Below are 18,091 nucleotides of genomic sequence, written 5' to 3' on the forward strand. Positions count from 1 at the left end.
ATAGCATATTAATAAGTACATAGCATATATTGTGTTGGTCTTTGCAACAGGTAGACCACAAATAAAGCAAACATTTCATATAAAATGTAACAAATGTTTATGTTTATCTTAAGGAAATGAAGTCTGATCACAATAAGTAATGAGACTTTATTTTTTGTGTGGCATGAAGGTATGTGGACACTGAGTAATGACTTTGGGAACATTGATTGTGAAATGATCATCTGATAGAGTTTGAATTGTGATAAACAAAACAAATTGCATAACGTAGACATGAAATAAAACACACTGATGAATAAAAAACAATGAGAAAGCATACTACTGAATGGATAAATATTGATTTCAACAAAACAAATATAAATTTGAATATGATTGTAAATTATCTGAAGTAGTAATAGAGGGAATTAATGGGGTAAGATGATTGTGAACACGAATGTGTTTAAACATGAAGGAAAAGAAGTTTAAAATTGTTGATAAATAAGTGCAGACAGTGCATGGCTGAATATTGTAGCAGGCTATAAGGAACTTATTAAAATGAAACCAAGAAGTAGAGTTATAAATTAATTATGTGACTGTTTATAAAGTAGAGTGAAATTGAACTGAAAATAGATTGTTCTTCATTTGAAGCAGTTAAAAGTAGATTCACCATCATTTTAATGAGATGAAAATACTTGACTATTATTGACTTTCATTTTAAATGGAAATATTCATAGTAGTTATTGTATTTTGTAATGTAAAGAAATGCTGTTATAGCATTATAAGAGTTATTCTGATGGTGTATTTATAAAATGTCTTTTTGTCAAATGTTTTGACTGTTCGAGCTGCGCAATTTTTTATGCAACGTTTTTATACCATATGTACACAGAGCGCAAAATTTTGAGTGACGAGTATGTACATAATATGACAAATGGAACAGAAATGATATTCATACTAAGAAAAATCAAATGACATGATATATATATATATATATATATATATATATATATATATATATATGAACATTCAGCTAAATCATAATAGACCAATGAGTCAAAAGACAAGCATTTAAAGCACTCAAAATGGCAAACAAAGAGCATGTAATATAATGGGAAACACACGAAAGAATAATATTGACAAATATGTTGTAACATGTGAATGCAAACAACAATATATGAAAGGTACTTAAGTAAAGAAGTAAAACAAAAGAAAAATAACAGTTTAAACATATGTACAGCTTTTTAGCAGAGAGTTTGAATGCGCATGAAATTTTAGATGTAAACATAAAAGACAACCTAAAATATTATGATTATGATGATAATTAATATAATTATTTTGTTTGATTTGTTTGAAATGATATTGGAAAAATATTACATATGAAATGGTTTTTTATAACATATGTATGCAGAGTGCAAAATTCTGAGTGCTATCAGAGTAATTACATAATGTTGCAATGTAATAGAAATGGTATTCACCTTGGAAAACATCAAATGACAAAATTTGTAAGTTTAAATATGTACAGATAGCTGAATCATAAAAGACTAACGATTAAAAAACCAAACAATTTAAGCACTAGTTACTAAACGAAGTGTATGTAATAGAATGTAAAACTATAAAAAAGGAACCTCAAGAAATATGTTGTAACATGCAAACGCAGTGTGATTGGCGCAAAGCACCAATAAATAAAGGTTACTTTAGTGAAGAAGTAAAATGAAAGGAAAATAATAGTTTGAACATATGTACAGTTTCCAAGCACAGAGTGAATATTAAGAAGCTAACTGTTAAAATGACAATTGTAGTATATTGAATTGAAATTAAACAATGCTTAAAGTTTTGATAATTATGAGGTAAGTAAGAAGTGTGTAGTAAAAACTAAGGGCAAGCTGTAAATGTATAATTGTTGTAAATGGAAAAGAATTGATGGAAAATGTAGGTAATTAAAATGTAAACATAGGTTTAAACAAATTGTTTGTGAAAAAGATTTTTGCTGAATGATTTGAGCAGATGTATGTGTGCTAGTTTGTATGCAATGTAAACCATTATTTAAATGACTGAAGTGTTCATGCTTAAGCCAAAAAATAACATAATAATGTAGTAATAGCAAATAAGGAAACCAGATGATGTTGCACTATAATGGACATTATGTAATAGAGAAATATAACAGAAGAAGGGAGATGAAGTTGAAATTATCTTTGTTTATCTTTGTTTTGAAGCTAAGTGAACATGAGAAATGAAAGCATATGATATTTCAGTTACATAACATGATTACAAGTAGGCAATAAGATCCGGAAATGGCAATAATGTTAAAGTTTTGTATTGTTAATAAAAAGATAAGAATGATGGGTTCTGGCAATGTTATGAGAACTATGATGATGGTGTTTGGTCAGAATGTTAGTAATTTATGTGTTATGAAAGAGTTCACAACCATTGATAATTTACAATGCTGTGAAGAACAAGTTCAGGGCTGGATATTTTGCCTTATCTTGTAAGTCGGGCAATTCACAAATGAGCTGTAATTTAGTGTGAGACTGTTTTGTTATTCCCTAAGCATGAAATGTTTGTTTTTGAGAGTGACTTGGTTGACTTAAGAATGATTGTCTTGTAAGAACTGTCCTATGAACACTAGTAAAGGTTAAAGCTCCAAGTATAGTAGATCTGTTCAACGATCGTGTTGGCGTTTTGTAGACATGATGGTTATTTTTCCATTGAGAAAGAGGCCACGGGCATTGATTGGTAGCAATCCTGTTAAAAATTGGTATAGGGCTGGATCTTCTCCCATCTGTGTTTAAGTCTGGCATTTCACATATCAGCTTTAGGTCAGTGTGGAACATTTTTCTCATTTCATAGGATCCATCACTTCTTTTTAGCACTACTTGTGCGGCACTGAAGTAGGTTTGTCTTGTTAAGGACTTGCCTTTGCATGTCGGACAACTGTCATTTTCTAACTTTTTGTTGCGACATTCTGAAAATTTTAAACAAACATTAACCATTATGTGTACAATGTTTTAAGAATGGTCTATAGTTGATTAAAAGTCATATGAGTTTTATAATGTTATATTTGTATTATGTGAAGATAGGTTACTTTAAAACTGCATTTGATTTGAGACACCTTTTTTAGTATAATTTTCACTTGTGAATTGTTTAACAATTGCATAGAGCAGCTCTAAGACAGCCTTGAGCTGAAGATTTGATTTGTTTAATTTTTTAAAGCAATCAGTAATCAATGACCTAAGATTACAAACAAACCTGAGTTTGGGCAGCACTGGTATTTGTGGGCTGATGTGATGCCCATTATTTGGAACTCTTCCGGCTCAGAGCCCAAACTGTTTGTGGTGTCTGCTGAGAAGTCGTCATCATTGAAGCAGGGGCCAGTCTGTTGAAGGATCAATGAGTCTTGTGGAAGGTACTGGAATGTTAAAACTGACAGTGAGTATGGCTTCTGTGAAGAGTGCATGTTTTCAATTTAATTTAGAGTCTGAGGGAAATGATAACATTTGAAAATGTGTTGCGAAATAAATATAATGCTAGGATATTGCCTACAGTCCTTATAAATCAAACTAAAATGAACACACATGATTTATGCTGGTGTTAATGGTTTGTTTAAAGTAGATTGTAGTCATTCTGATTATCATAAACCAAATAGATGGAAATCATGCTGGTTAATGTTGTTTAGTGAAGATGGCATGTATTCTGATATTTAGAACCCAAGTAGATGGAAATCATGCAGGTTAGTGATGTTTAGTGTGGATGGATTCAATTCAGATATTCATGAGCCAAGTAGATGGAAATCATGCTTGGGTTAATGAGGTTTAGTGTAGATGGAAAATATCCATGAGCCATGCAAGTAGATGGAAATCATGCTAGGGTTAAGGATTTGTTAAGAGTAGATGGAAAGTTTCTGATATTCATGGGGGAAGGAGATAGAATTTGTGCTGAGTAAAGCCATACTGGAATATGGAAGCCTGATATTTATGAGCTTTGGAAATATCTTACCCCTTAAATGATTTCATCGGGATATGATGTTTAGGTACCGGATTTTGTCATTGTCACTTTTAAAGTAGCTTTCATTTATTATCTATGATTTTGCTAAATGATTATATAAATTTCAAGTTCTTGTATATTTTGTACACAATGATGGTCATTATAAGAGCTGATGTCATTAGTATACTATGGTGATTTGTAAAAATGTTTCTTGATATCATTTTAACTTAAAAACTAGAAATAAAAAATATACATGCATATCTTTATTAGTTAATGAAATTGCTATTCACTTCACAATTGTATTAACAAAATGCTGTTATTCATCATTAACAGTTTAAATTAAGCTGATTATTAACTTAAAATATGATGTTCAAGATGATTGCAGTATATATTGTTGTTGTTTAAATAAATTAATTATTTAATTGTCTTTCATATATAATAATTTAATTGTTTTTCATATATAATAATTGTGGTATTAAACTAAAATTTTACCAAAACCCCTGTTTGTGATAAGTATATTAACAAAAATATACATAGCATATAAGATGTTCTATACACAACTCAATTTTCAAAAAATAGTGGAAAAAATCATAGCTTTTATCCTCAGTTGATGTATTTAAGTATAATTTACATTGCAAGTAATAAATGGTGCTTAAAAGTCAAATATCTTAAAGCTATCAAAGAAACTTTAATAAAAAAGATTCAGTTACAACCCTTTTGCGCAAAATGTATTTAGAAATATCTTCAATTTTTCAGGCAAAACAGTTGTAACTGACTGTTACAACCCTTTTGCGTAAAAATAAATTTAGAAAATTCCTCAATTTTTTGTGCAAAAGGGTTGTAACTGACTGTTTAACAAATATCTCTTTTAGAAATTGAATGCAATGTGTTATTGTGATTTATTCATGAAAAGTACACAAAATTAAAACTATAATTAAAAAACAAAGTGAAAATGATAGGAACTAGGAAAATAAATCAGTTTTTATGCTCTCCTGAACAATTTTCAAATTGTCAGTTACAACCGTTTTGCGCTAAGCCCGCGAGTTCTTGTGGTCAATGGAATTGAGATCTAAATCATGACTAGAAGTAAGAATGGATGGTTTATCGTCCAAAATATCACATTTTCTGTGAATGGAATTATTGACACAATAGGAAAGTTTATCACATTTTTCATCATCAACAGTAACATTGACATTATTTACATTTTCATCAGATACATTTGGTCAACAACAAGTAACAGTATGAGTATTAAATTGGTACTGAGATCAATAGTATGACTAGAGGAAACAACCGGTCAATCATCTAAAATATCATGTTGTCTGACAACAGAAATGGATTTATTTACACAATGAGAAATGACATCACTGTTTTTATCAGTGATAATGTTATGATAAAGAAATGGAATGTTTTTATCATTGATATTTGATGAACAATTTGAACAATAATTATAAGGAACACAGAAAGGTTTCAAAAAAGAACAATTGCAGCAGTAGACGCTCTTCCCATCCTCCCAGTCTGCCTATAGGTATTCCCCGACTCCCGAGATCGTTCAACAAATCTAGGGTGACGTCGACCTTGAGTTCATTGAAAATGTAATCAGGTAACATAATGACATGGTGCACTTTCTTGTACACGCAATGTACATTACTGTCTCTCACGAAACACTTCTCCATGCCAGGGATCTCGGAAACAACCTTCTTTAAACGTAACTTCAGGGGTGTAATGTCATCAGTAATATAGACTGACTGGTAGAATTTGATTGGGGAGAACCTCAACTTTTTTTATGAGTGTAAAGAGGTTTAGAATCATAAAGGATATTGTAATAGTACTGTGTAAACTTCATCCATTTAGGGGGCAAGTTGATATCAATCGAACACCTCGGCCAGTTTCTATCTAGGAGCTTGCCGGAGATGGCCGACATAATGGACAAGTGTCATAATGCCAATGTCTTTTATGACACTTGTCCAAAATGTAACAGCACGACACCCGATACAAAGTTCAGTTAGACATGTTGATGATGTTTTGCTATGCGCACATGCAGAAGGTCTTTGTAGAGTTGGCTGGTCACTTTCCCTTTCCTCCTTCTAGTGACCGGCTTCCGTTTCCCGAACACTGGTACATGAAATGATCTGTTTCACCACACTTACAGCAGTGTCGGCATCTAGTTTGGCCTGTCTTCAAAAAACTATTACATGTCCATTTTTTTTTCCTTCTCATTTGGCATAGCCAAAACTTCAGGCTGTGAGCTCATTAACCTCCATTCTCACTTACTTCAGTTCTTTAAATATGGTTGTCTCATTTTATGTCACTTTTACGGTCTTTAACTTGGTCTCTCTCTCTCTCGCGAGCTTTTCGGAATAACTATGGAGGGGGGAATCAAAATTCCAGGGGATATGGCATGATGGATTATCAAAATTGTTTTTTAGATTAAAACATGCAGTTGGCAAGCTTTGTGAGTACTGGGCTATTGGCCTTTATGTAAAGAGCTTGGTGAAAACGAGTGTCAAATTCAGAAAATTAAAAAACAACAACCCCTTAAATCATTTGACTGATACTAAGTTGACAGAATGAATAACAAAATTGAGGAATTGTAGGGAAGGAGTGTTGTGGTCCTCCCCAACATCTCTGGTTTGAGATTTTGTGAATAATATCTTTTGAAGACTGTTTGTTGTTTTATCTCGAAATTTATTTACACCATGTTATACAGAATGTGTTAAGAAACAAATTAAACAAACAACTGCATAAGGGGTTAAAGGGAGCTTTATTACTATAATGCCACCACATCCATGGGAAGACGACGCATCTAGTTTAACCATTTATTCGTCATAGATATTGCGGTTAAAAACTGAAAATACACAAGGATACACTAAACAATATGACTGAAATCTTATTTAGGATACAGCATATCACATAGAAAAGAAACTTCTTAATAGTCAAATCAAATTATAGAATTTACACGTAATAGTATAAAATAACCTAGGGTACGAAACGAGTTACGAATCATAATAATAATAATAATAATAATAATAACTTTATTTATAGAAGGTAACACATTAAGACATAGGCATCATATTATTAAAAACATAACACACGTCTTATTTACAATGCGGCCTTCTGAAAGAACATACACAGACACACACACACACACTAAATAAGATGTGATGCAAATAATTAATACTCAAAACACAAATGTGAAAACACATTTTGAACAATACCGCAAAAATACATATGGTTAAAAAAGCATTATTACATTTTTTCGTCATGGCCTATAACTAGAATTAATGATCGTTTTAACATGTAAAATGCTTTGAATGGGATTTCAGAAAGGTACGTATTAAAATGTAATACGAAAACATAAAGAAACATGAATATAATACATTCATTTAACACATCAATGCTTAATAATACATCAATTTGTACCTAAATGTTAACAAGAAAACTCATCAAAATTGTTTAATTGAGTAAGTAGGACAGTCACACATTTATTTAACACCTTACTCAACAAATACATACGTATAAACTATACCTGTGGTATGCATGGAATTATGCATATAATTTTTACAACGGATTTTGCGATTGATGATGTAAATAGAACTTCTTACAGCAGGTTTTAAATGTCTTTCTCGTGTTAGACTTATGTATTTCTTCTGGTAAAAAATTCCAAACTTTCCCACTGTAGCATGCAAACGAGTGTTTCTTGTATTGTGTTTTATGTCGAAAGTGAGCAATGTCTTGTCGAGTGGAAGATCGTAATCCATATCTTGTGTTGCTAGATATCTTAATAATGTCTCTTATGTAACTCGGTGTAAGATTATTAATAGATTTAAATACCATAACAGCCGTTTGATATCTGCAATGGTATTCAAATTGAAGCCATTCTAATTTTTTAAATAATTCATGCGATGGCGTTCTAATAGGCTTAAAGAGAATAATTTTTGCAGCTCTTTTTTGAAGCAAGGTGATTCTTCTCATATGCGTTTGCTTACTTTTCCCCCAAACGCTACAACAATAGTCAAACATAGGAAGTATATACGATTTATAAAACAATTATCTCATTTGATCCGTTAAAAAATAATTGAGTCTTTTTAAAAGGGCTATCTTTGCAATTACTTTCTTGCAGACAAATTCAACTTGCAGGTTCCACGACAATGATGAATCAATAATAATTCCAAGCAATTTCTTCGAAGTTACATTTTCAATTAGTACTTTGTCTACGAATAAATTGAGTGCACATGCATTTCTTAATTTTGCATTTGAACCCAACAACATGCAATTAGTTTTTTGTGGATGTATTGCCATGTTGTTTACTTTGCACCAATCCGATACCATATCTAAATTTATTTGCAACGTACGTTCAATTTCCTGCGTATTTGAACTTTTTGCATATAGTGTAGTATCATCAGCATATAAGTCAATCATGGAATTTTCAATTTCAAAGGTTATGTCATTAATATATATAAGAAAAAGAATAGGACCAAGAATGGATCCTTGAGGAACTCCAGACCTTATACATCTTCGTGAAGATTGGGAATCACCGAACTTTACAATTTGGTGTCTATCTTTCAAATATGAAGTTATCAGTTGGACGGAATTATCACTGAAGTTGTATAATTTCAATTTATGTATAAGTATTTGGTGATCTACTAGATCGAACGCCTTTCGTAAATCAAGAAAGAGAGCACCTACATAGTTTCCATTGTCAATTCCATCAATCCAATCATCAATTATTCTTATCAACGCTGTATGACAAGAATGTTTTTCTCGAAACCCAGATTGAAATTCATGTATGACATTCGTATTTTTTAAAAATGTTTTGATTTGATCTGCCAAGTGCCGTTCAAACACCTTTGACAGTGTTGGAAGGATAGAAATTGGTCTATAATTATTTGGATCATTGCGATCAGAAGATTTATATATAGGCAAAACCTTAGCCTCTTTTAATGAGTCTGGGAATATTCCTAGCCGTATGCTATTATTTATAATGGATGTTAGAGGTATAACAATACAATCACCACATTGTTTTAGGATATTAGGCCCTATTCCATCTAATCCTGTAGCTTTCGCCTTATTAAGCTTATCAATATACATTTTTACCTCTAATGGGGTGATGTAAGATATATCAAAGTACTGACCCTTTAGCAAACTATTTAATTTGGTACCAAGTTTTGAAAAATGTGTTTCATCGAACACTGATTTATTGATACAATCGGATATGTCAGTAAAATGCTTATTGAATACATCTAATATTTGTGCATCGCCAACAACATTTATTCCGTTTGTGTGAAGGTATTGTGGTAATATTATACTATTATTGTTAATAGTGTCATTATTATTATTATTCAACTCTCTGAGGTTCTTCCATAACACCCTAGGATCTTTACAGTTTTTTACAGCTTTATTGTAATAATCTTTCTTGGTTTGACGTATTAATCGAGTAACATTATTTCTTGAAAGTCTATATTCCGACCACTGTTTACGCTTTTTGAATCGATTTCTTTCTTTTATAGCCAACCAAATTTCGTCAGTATACCAGGCTGGTTGTGTTTCAAATTTTATTCGTTTTTCTTTCAGTGGCGCATGGTGCGACAACACGTCATTCAGTCGCTTATATAAAACTTCCATGGCTTCATTAGGGTCTTGAATTTGTTCAACCCCATTTATATTTACCTTGTTAAGATCAATGCAGAAGGAAATTTCATTAAAGTTTCTGAAAGACCTATATTTTAATGTATGATGTTTATGCGTGTTTTCTGAAACCTTTTGTAAACGGGCAGCTCTAGTGAAACAAACTGGAAAGTGGTCACTTATACTTAGACTTGATACAAATGCTTCACATACTCGATCAACTGAGTTCGTATATACATGATCTATAATAGAAGATGTTTTCTCTGTTACCCTTGTAGGAACATCTATAAGCTGGTTTAATCCGTATTTTATAATACAATCCTGCCATGTGGTAATTTTAAATGACCCACATTCGGCATTATAATTTATGTTAATGTCTCCTATGATATGATACTCTAAATTTAAGTCTTCAACATTCTTTAACTGATTACTGAACATATTAATCCATTCTAACTTACTATCAGGTGGTCGATAAATGAAACACACTAGAAATGGTTTGGCATTGCAAAAACATACTTCAATCCAAATTGCTTCAATGTGTTCAGACTCAAACTCTTTTCTGCGAATGAATGGGATATTTTCTCTTATGTACACCAATATGCCACCGCCCTTTTTAGTGCGAACGAATCGAACGAGGTTGGGTACGAATCCGGCTTCGGAACGAATGTGAGGGTTTTCAGAGTATACGGTCAAAATCTAACTATACAGAAAGTTATAAGGAATAATATAAGACATATTGATGCAGTAAACTTACACTGTGAGGGGCTATAGGACTAGAATTTGCTTGTTTTAGACTCGTGGTGCAGAGCGCACCCGACACGACGGAACGTCAAAAAACCAAAACAAACGAGTTGCACTCAACAGTTAACAAATCGACAGTGGTCTGTAAATAACCAGTAAAACTTAGCCCCGAGTGTAACTTCAAATTATCAAATTTAAACAAGAAAACATTACTTAATACTGAATAAAGATAATAGAAAACAAACATGGAACTTCAGTTCCAGTACACTCCCCGTCTGGTATTCTAATACCAAATTTTTAACCTAATACAACAGCATATATAGAGATTCACATATTAAACCCAAGACAAAAAAGCTATATCTTTGAACTTAATCACCTTAAAGTACAAGTCCTAATTAAACAAAACAAAATGACCAAGATACAAAGCATCAGTAAAGAAACTGAAATTATAAAGTTCATACATTAGTGTTAATTTTAATAAAACTTCACTAACAAGTGTATATGAAAATACATAAATTTGACCTACTTTTACAAAATAAAGAAATATAATGTTACTTAAGTTTCTTACTATGAGAGTAATTATAATTGACAGTTAAATATTGACTATTAAAAACAATAGATCCAAACCCTAATTTAAACAATATTGAAGCCAATACATGTATCTTATAACAAATGAAAGCATGTATGCAAAACAATAAGACATATTCTAATCAGCACTCAAAATTGTCTCACATTTATGTTTGTGTATGTAGATAAACTGACTTATTTTGAGAAAGTACATCAATCCACTAGGAGTACCAACTCTGTGATTGGTCTAACATAATTTACACATTTTTTGTCTTTAACGATGCGTACTTCCACTGAACGAATGTTTGAGTCACTTCCACTTTGGAAGACACGAACAACGATTCCCAATGGCCAATGGTTTCGATGTTCTTCAACATCCTTAACAAGAACATCGTCTCCGGTTTTCAAATTTTCTAGAACACTTGGCCACTTTCGCCGTGTTTGCGAAGTTTGAAGGTATCCGTTACGCCACTGTTTCCAGAAAGTGTTTGCCATCACCTGAAAGTACTTCCATTGCGGTTAGTATATGTCCCTCATACTCAGGGTTGAGTCCAATCCTTCCAAAGGTTACTTCTTCTGGGTTAGCAGCATTCCCGGGGTCATTATTTCAGGATCGTCTGGGTCCGTAGAGATTGAAGCAATAGGTCGGGAGTTGATAATCGCACACACTTCACACATGAATGTTCACAAAATGTCATGAGTCAACTTTTGCGCGTGTGTCTTCAGGAGCATAGAGTCTAGGATTCTACGCGTGAGTCCAATGATTCTCTCCCACACTCCTCCCATGTGTGACGAGTGTGGAGGGTTGAATTTCCAAGTTATCTTCGAGTCGTGAAGGTATTTCTTTACAGGTCCATCTTCTACACAAATGCCTTCGGCTTTGAGATCATCAAGCGCCCCAATGAAATTCGTACCACGATCTGATCGAACCTCTTTGACTGGTCCTCTTATGGCTACAAATCTTCTAAATGCATTTATGAAGGCTGAACTGCTTAACTCTTCAATAACTATAATATGCACTGCCCTAGTACTCAAGCATGTGAAAAGCATGCCCTATCTTTTACTTTCTGCAAGTCCGCCTCTGATCTTGCGGGCAACAATGTACCATGGTCCAAATGTATCTACGCCAATCACTGTAAAGGGAGCACTTGGAGTAACTCTGTCTTCAGGTAGGTCGGACATGTATTGACTTTGAAATTTACCACGCTGTCTTTTGCAGATGACACACTTATGAATAGTACTGGAAATAAGTCTCTTCGCACCAATAATCCAGAAGCCATTGTTAAGCAAAGTGGATTCATTAAGTAGTCTGCCTTGGTGTTGAACTTTCTCGTGGAAATGTCTCACAAGAAGAAGAGCTATGTGAGACTTCTTCGGGATGATGATTGGCTGTTTGCTGTTAGACAGAACATCTGCCTTTGTTAATCTGCCACCAACACGCAAGACACCTTTCTTGTCTAGAAATGGACTCAATGTAGACAAACTGCTACTTGCAGGTACAGCTCTCTTGCTAAACAATAACTGAATTTCCTTTTCATAACTGCTCTCTTGAACTGTACGTACAATGAAGTTTTCTGCTTCAATGTGACTCGTAACGACCTCAGGTTTTGCTACTTTTTTGTGATCTTTACACGACCTTTTCAAGAGTGCGAATGCTCTCACCAAAGACTGCCAAGTAGAAAACTTTTCAAACTTGCTAGTTATACTGGATTCAACGTTCACTGTTTTCCTCGTGAGAACTTCAGGACGAATCTCACTGTCATTTTCAGGGTTGATCAGGTCATAGTTCTTGGACTCTTCGATGTTATCCTCTATCTGAAGCTCATGATCTTTCAGAAGAGGAGGACCTTTGATCCACGTACTGTCGCTAACATCTAGGCAAACTGGTCGACATCTGGTTGCACAATCGGCAGGATTACGGGTCGTTGAAATGTACTGCCATTGCTCTGGTGTAGATACATTCAATATTCTTTCAACACGATTTCTCACATACGTGTAGAATCTCCTAGTTTCGTTGCAAATGTATCCTAGCACCACTTTGCTATCAGTAAAGAATGTCATAGAAGCTATCGGTATGTCTAACTGCTTAGATATTATAACAGCTAACTCAGTGGCTAAAACTGCGCCGCACAGTTCCAACCTAGGAATACTATGTCCTTGTGTAGGGGCTAACTTCGCTTTTCCTAACAGAAACCCAGAACTGGATTCACCAACTTGGTCGGTCACTTTCAAATAAGAAACTGCAGCAATAGCTACTTCTGAAGCATCTGAGAAGATATTCACTGAACTCATCTTTGCTGTACTGAAGGAAATCGTAGTGTAGGCACGAGGAATAGCAATTGTCTCTGTGTTTTGTAAGGACTGCTTCCATTCAAGCCATCTCATCTCATGGCTTGGTGGGAGAGGAGCATCCCAGTCTACACCGGATGGTGTAGCTTCACGTAGTAGTATCTTGCCAGTTATGGTTATCGGAGCGATGAAACCAAGGGGATCATAGATACTGTTCACCATGGAAAGTACGCCTCTTCTGGTGAAAGGCTTGTTTTCCATTTCGATATTGAAGATGAAGGTGTCCTTCTTCAAGTCCCAGGCCAATCCGAGACTTCGCAGGGCAGGAAGAGGATCTACACTAAGATCTAGTGATTTTAAATCACCTCCAAGGTCGTCCTGAGGGAAGGCGTGCATTACAGCGACATTGTTTGATGCAATTTTATGTAGCCGAATGTTTCCACCATCACGTAAAGCTGTCTGAGTTCTTTTCATTGTAACTATTGCTTGATCAACAGTAGGCTTAGACGTTAAACATTCATCTACATAAAAGTCCTTGTTAACCCTTTAGCACATAGACAAGTGGCCAGATTACACCTCCCAGTCAATAGCCATCTTACTGATAAGCAGTCCTTATCTGCATAGGTACTTTTCTGGATATTTGAAAATGAGAAAATGAATACAGCAGTATGACCTTAAAATCAATGTTACTCCAAATAATTGTGTCCAAATCTTTTTTATGTGAATTCATTTTTTGTAGATAATTAAATTATCTAATAAATGGTGTCAATGATGAAATATTAAATTATTTTATTTCAGCTGTGAATGTATTTTCAAGATGGATTTGTAACATTTCTTTGAAATGTCATAATTGCATTAAATCAAAGGGTAATAAAATGCTGGGATCGATCTAATTTTTAGTACCCCTATCATAAAAAAGACCCATCTGGATTAAAAAGCCGACAATTTATGTTCTTGTGTATTAATACACAGAAATATGTCAGGAATATCCGGTGTCATCCAGCTGAGAGATCCAGTCCAAGGTGTCTGTTTAACTTTATTACCCCCTCATAAAATTGTTTACAAAAAAAGAAAGCCGATAAATGATTTTCCGGTATGAATAAAAAGATCTAGATCAAACAAAACGCTTGCACATGACCTATTTTACAGCCAAAACTATGATGGACATTATATAAGCTTCACAGAAAATTTACCCATCATTTTCTCATTTACTAATTGTTTCTTTTGTTTGTAAACAAAATATTAATATTAATATTAAGTAAATATAATCTCAATTGATTTTAATGGTAAACTGAACTGATGTAATATATTTAATGATTTACGCATCAATGAATTTGGGGGAAATTCCATACAGTACTTAGCTCGTGGTCTTATTACGTCACAATGGGATATCACACCTGCGATTGGGAGTATAAACACCTTCTCAATTTAGCAGACGATATTTTCAAGGGAAAATCAATACACAAAAGGTTAAACTTTAATTTTATAAACATCCGGGATATTGTTTACAAAAAGAAAGATGCAAAATTGAAATATTGAAATGACCCTATTGAAATATGCGGGCCATGCGTTTACATCCAGTGATGGATACGGTCGGCCAAATGCGTATACATCTGGTAATGAGCTATGTCGGCCTATCTCGTATACATGCGCTAAAGGGTTAACCAGATTTTGAATGTCTTTTTCAGCAGTTTGTACAGCTTTGCGTAGACCATATGTAGCAACAGATGGGGAAGCACAGTTTCCAAATATGTGAACACACATTCTATATTCAATGAGTTCTTTGTCAGGATCGTTATCTCTGTACCACAGAAAACGAAGGAAATCACGATGCTCATGAGTGACTCGAAAGCGATAGAACATCTGCTCTACATCGGCAGAAACAGCGACTTCGTCTCTACGGAATCTGAGAAGAATTCCTAGCAGGCTGTTTATCATGTCAGGGCCTGACATGAGAACACTGTTCAATGAGATATTCTGGTAGACTGCCGACGAATCGAATACACCTCTTATCTGTCCAGGTTTATTCGGGTTGTAGACGCCAAATAGTGGAAGATACCAACACTCTTGTTGAATAGCACAGGGTGCAACTTCAGCAGCTCCGCTATCGATGACCTTGCCCATAAAGGTGACAAAATGCTGTCTCTTGACCGAATTGTTCTTCAAGCTATTATCTAGGATTTGAGCTCGGCGCCACGCCTGTGCTCTGTTGTTAGGTAGCTCGGGTCTGTCATCCTTGAATGGAAGAGGTGCAGTCCAGAAGCCATTCTGGTCACGTTCCATTTAAGAGTCCATAAGTTTTACAAACTGTTTGTCTTCTGCAGAGAGTCCAGTCGTATCGTCATCAACTGTTCGAACAAACAAGGTATCATCAAGCGACTGAAAATCAGGACCTTGATTTTCCTTTATATTCAGGTTGAATTGGCATGGTTTGATGTGTGTGCCTCTGCCATAGGGCATGATGTAGGTCTTGTACACGGAGACATCTTCGTTTGTGTGGACGCGCCCTGAACACACCTCTCCCACTATTACCCAACCAAGCGCTAACTTTTGAGCGAACGGAGTGCCACGGGATCCAATGGCTTGGTCCATAACATGGTGGGCTTCAGGAACATGACGTCCTATAAGAAGCTGCACCTTGCAGTCTCCTTGTAGGTTAGGAATTGTATCTGCAATGTGGTTCAGATGACTATACGCTCTTGCCACGTCTGGAGTGGGTATCTCTGATATTCGTTTGGAATATCATCGCACTCTATGACTCGAGGAACATCAATCCCTGTGGAACCATCAATCGATTTAACACATATATCGCTAGTGTGTCTACCAAACTTTGTAGCACGGCCATTGCATGACGATAACGTGTACGGAGTGGTCTGTCCATAAATACTCAATTTATCAAATAGTTTGACAGTACCCAAGCTACAGTTGCTTTGATCGTCAATGATAACATATGCCCTGCCAGCCTTTTCAAATTGTCCTTTTGGATATATGTCGACAAGAACAGTTTTACTACACGACCTCCCGATGAGTGTATCGCCACACAAAGTCGTGCACTTTGCTGTAACGTCCTGTTGGTTCTGCGTCTCCCCGCCGTGAAGTGCTGCAACGTGACCTTTTCCACAAATGGAGCATTTCACGGCAACTCGACAGTCCCTTGCGTTTAACTGAATCTAAACACTTGAAACAAAATGTTCTTCTCTCTAACAAATCGTTTTTTCTCTTCCAATGTTTTTTGAAGAAATGTTCTACATTGCAACAGGGAGTGCTGTGCATCATGTATAGGGCAACGTTTTATGGTGGCTGCATTTTGATCAGTGTTGGTTTCCTTTTCTTTGGGTAGAGATTGGACTTCTTCAGTTTTTCTTGCAAATACTTTAAATGGTTTGGAAATTTCAGGCTTTTGTTCACACATGTATTGGAAAGCTGGATCGTTTTTGGTTCTGCTTATTTCCCTCACAAAATTCACAAAGAAGCTGAACGGTGGAAACATTACTTGGTGGTTGTGGTTGTACTGAGATGCTCTATTTATCCTGTAGGTTGTATGGTAGTTTGGAAACTATGGGATTCACTCCGGACGATGAATCGAAATATGAAAACATCATTGTGTACACAGGATTAGCTTTTAGATACTGGATCTCACACAAAATGTCTAACAGGTCGTAGAGCCTTTTGTAGTCTTTTGATATTTTTGTGAAACTATTCAATTTCTTTTTGATAGAAACCTCAACCAACTCTGGCCTTCCATACATTTCTTCAAGGCGAATCCAAATTTCATCCCTAGCATAGCTCCGCTCATGGGCATTTGCCGTTTTGATGCTTATGGCATATTTGGATGATTCTGCACCAAGATATTTGATAAGAAGATCTGTTTCTTCTGCAGGTGATGCGTCCAGTTCATTCATTACTGATTTGAAAGTACCTTTCCAAGATTGGAATGTCTCTGGTGTATCTCTGAAATTAGACAGCCTTGCAACTAAAAGGTCCTTTTTTAACAAGAATTTTGTTATGTCCATGGGAAAGTTTACATCGCTTCTTGTGTCATGTGCATGTGTCACAGGATTATTGTTAAGGTACAGGTCTACCTTCTCTTTGGGATTTTCAAACTGAACTGGTAACTGTTTATCTGATTTACTAGTTTCACTGCTTGAGTCACTTGTGTCTGCATTCTCTTGTTTGACTTTAAGCAGATTTAACTCAGCTTCAATCTCTGTTCTTTTCCTGATTTCACTTGCTTGTTCTATTTGAAACCTTTCTTCTATCGCGGCCTTTTCTCTTAATAACTGAAATTCCTTTTCCGCATATTCCATCTTTCTCCTGTACACAGAACTTGAACTTTTCTTTGAACTTTTAACAGACATTTTTTCGCTAAACAATACAATCAAGTGGTCAATGTGGTTCATAAATTGAGTTATAACCCTTCTTATCTCTTTTCCATGTTCATGTAACTATGTAAATTGTTTTGTACTGTCTTTTGTGCCAGTTCGCGTCAAATACTCTTCAAATTCACCATAAATGTTTTCAAACTTTGCTGTTAAGTCTTAAAGTTCCTTTTTCCTTTCTGTCAAAACTTTAATATCACTTTCATCAATTTGTTTTGCTATGCAAACGTTTATATTATCTTGCATCGACTTGATCTTAGCTTTGTAGGCGTCAACTTTTTCTTCATATTGCGCCATTGCTTTTGGCGTAAGTGTTCTTATTCTTTTCATTTACAGGTAGTAGAACTTGCGATGACTTGCCAATACTCGAAACAGTTGCAAACTCCACTTGCCAACAGTTTTTTAACTATAATGCCACCACATCCATGGGAAGATGACGCATCTAGTTTAACCATTTATTCGTCATAGATATTGCGGTTAAAAACTGAAAATACACAAGGATACACTTAACAATATGACTGAAATCTTATTTAGGA

General features: G+C 34.8%; 1 protein-coding gene and 1 long non-coding RNA gene across 2 annotated transcripts; both read right to left on the reverse strand.

Annotated features, from left to right (window-relative positions):
• Positions 1-1,816: 1,816 nt before the first annotated feature.
• LOC128228807 (uncharacterized) lies at positions 1,817-11,038 on the reverse strand. The gene is made up of 3 exons (XR_008259985.1): positions 10,334-11,038; positions 3,220-3,379; positions 1,817-2,935 (listed from the first exon to the last, which is right to left on the reverse strand). It is a non-coding gene; the product is annotated as an uncharacterized LOC128228807 (long non-coding RNA).
• Positions 11,039-11,940: 902 nt separating this feature from the next.
• On the reverse strand, positions 11,941-15,459 carry LOC128226231 (uncharacterized). The gene is made up of 2 exons (XM_052936120.1): positions 14,842-15,459; positions 11,941-13,554 (listed from the first exon to the last, which is right to left on the reverse strand). The coding sequence occupies exons 1-2, from the start codon at positions 15,457-15,459 to the stop codon at positions 11,941-11,943; spliced, it is 2,232 nt and encodes a 743-aa protein (XP_052792080.1).
• Positions 15,460-18,091: the final 2,632 nt, after the last annotated feature.

The sequence above is a fragment of the Mya arenaria genome, chromosome 3, assembly GCF_026914265.1.
Source record: "Mya arenaria isolate MELC-2E11 chromosome 3, ASM2691426v1".
NCBI lineage: Eukaryota > Metazoa > Mollusca > Bivalvia > Myida > Myidae > Mya > Mya arenaria.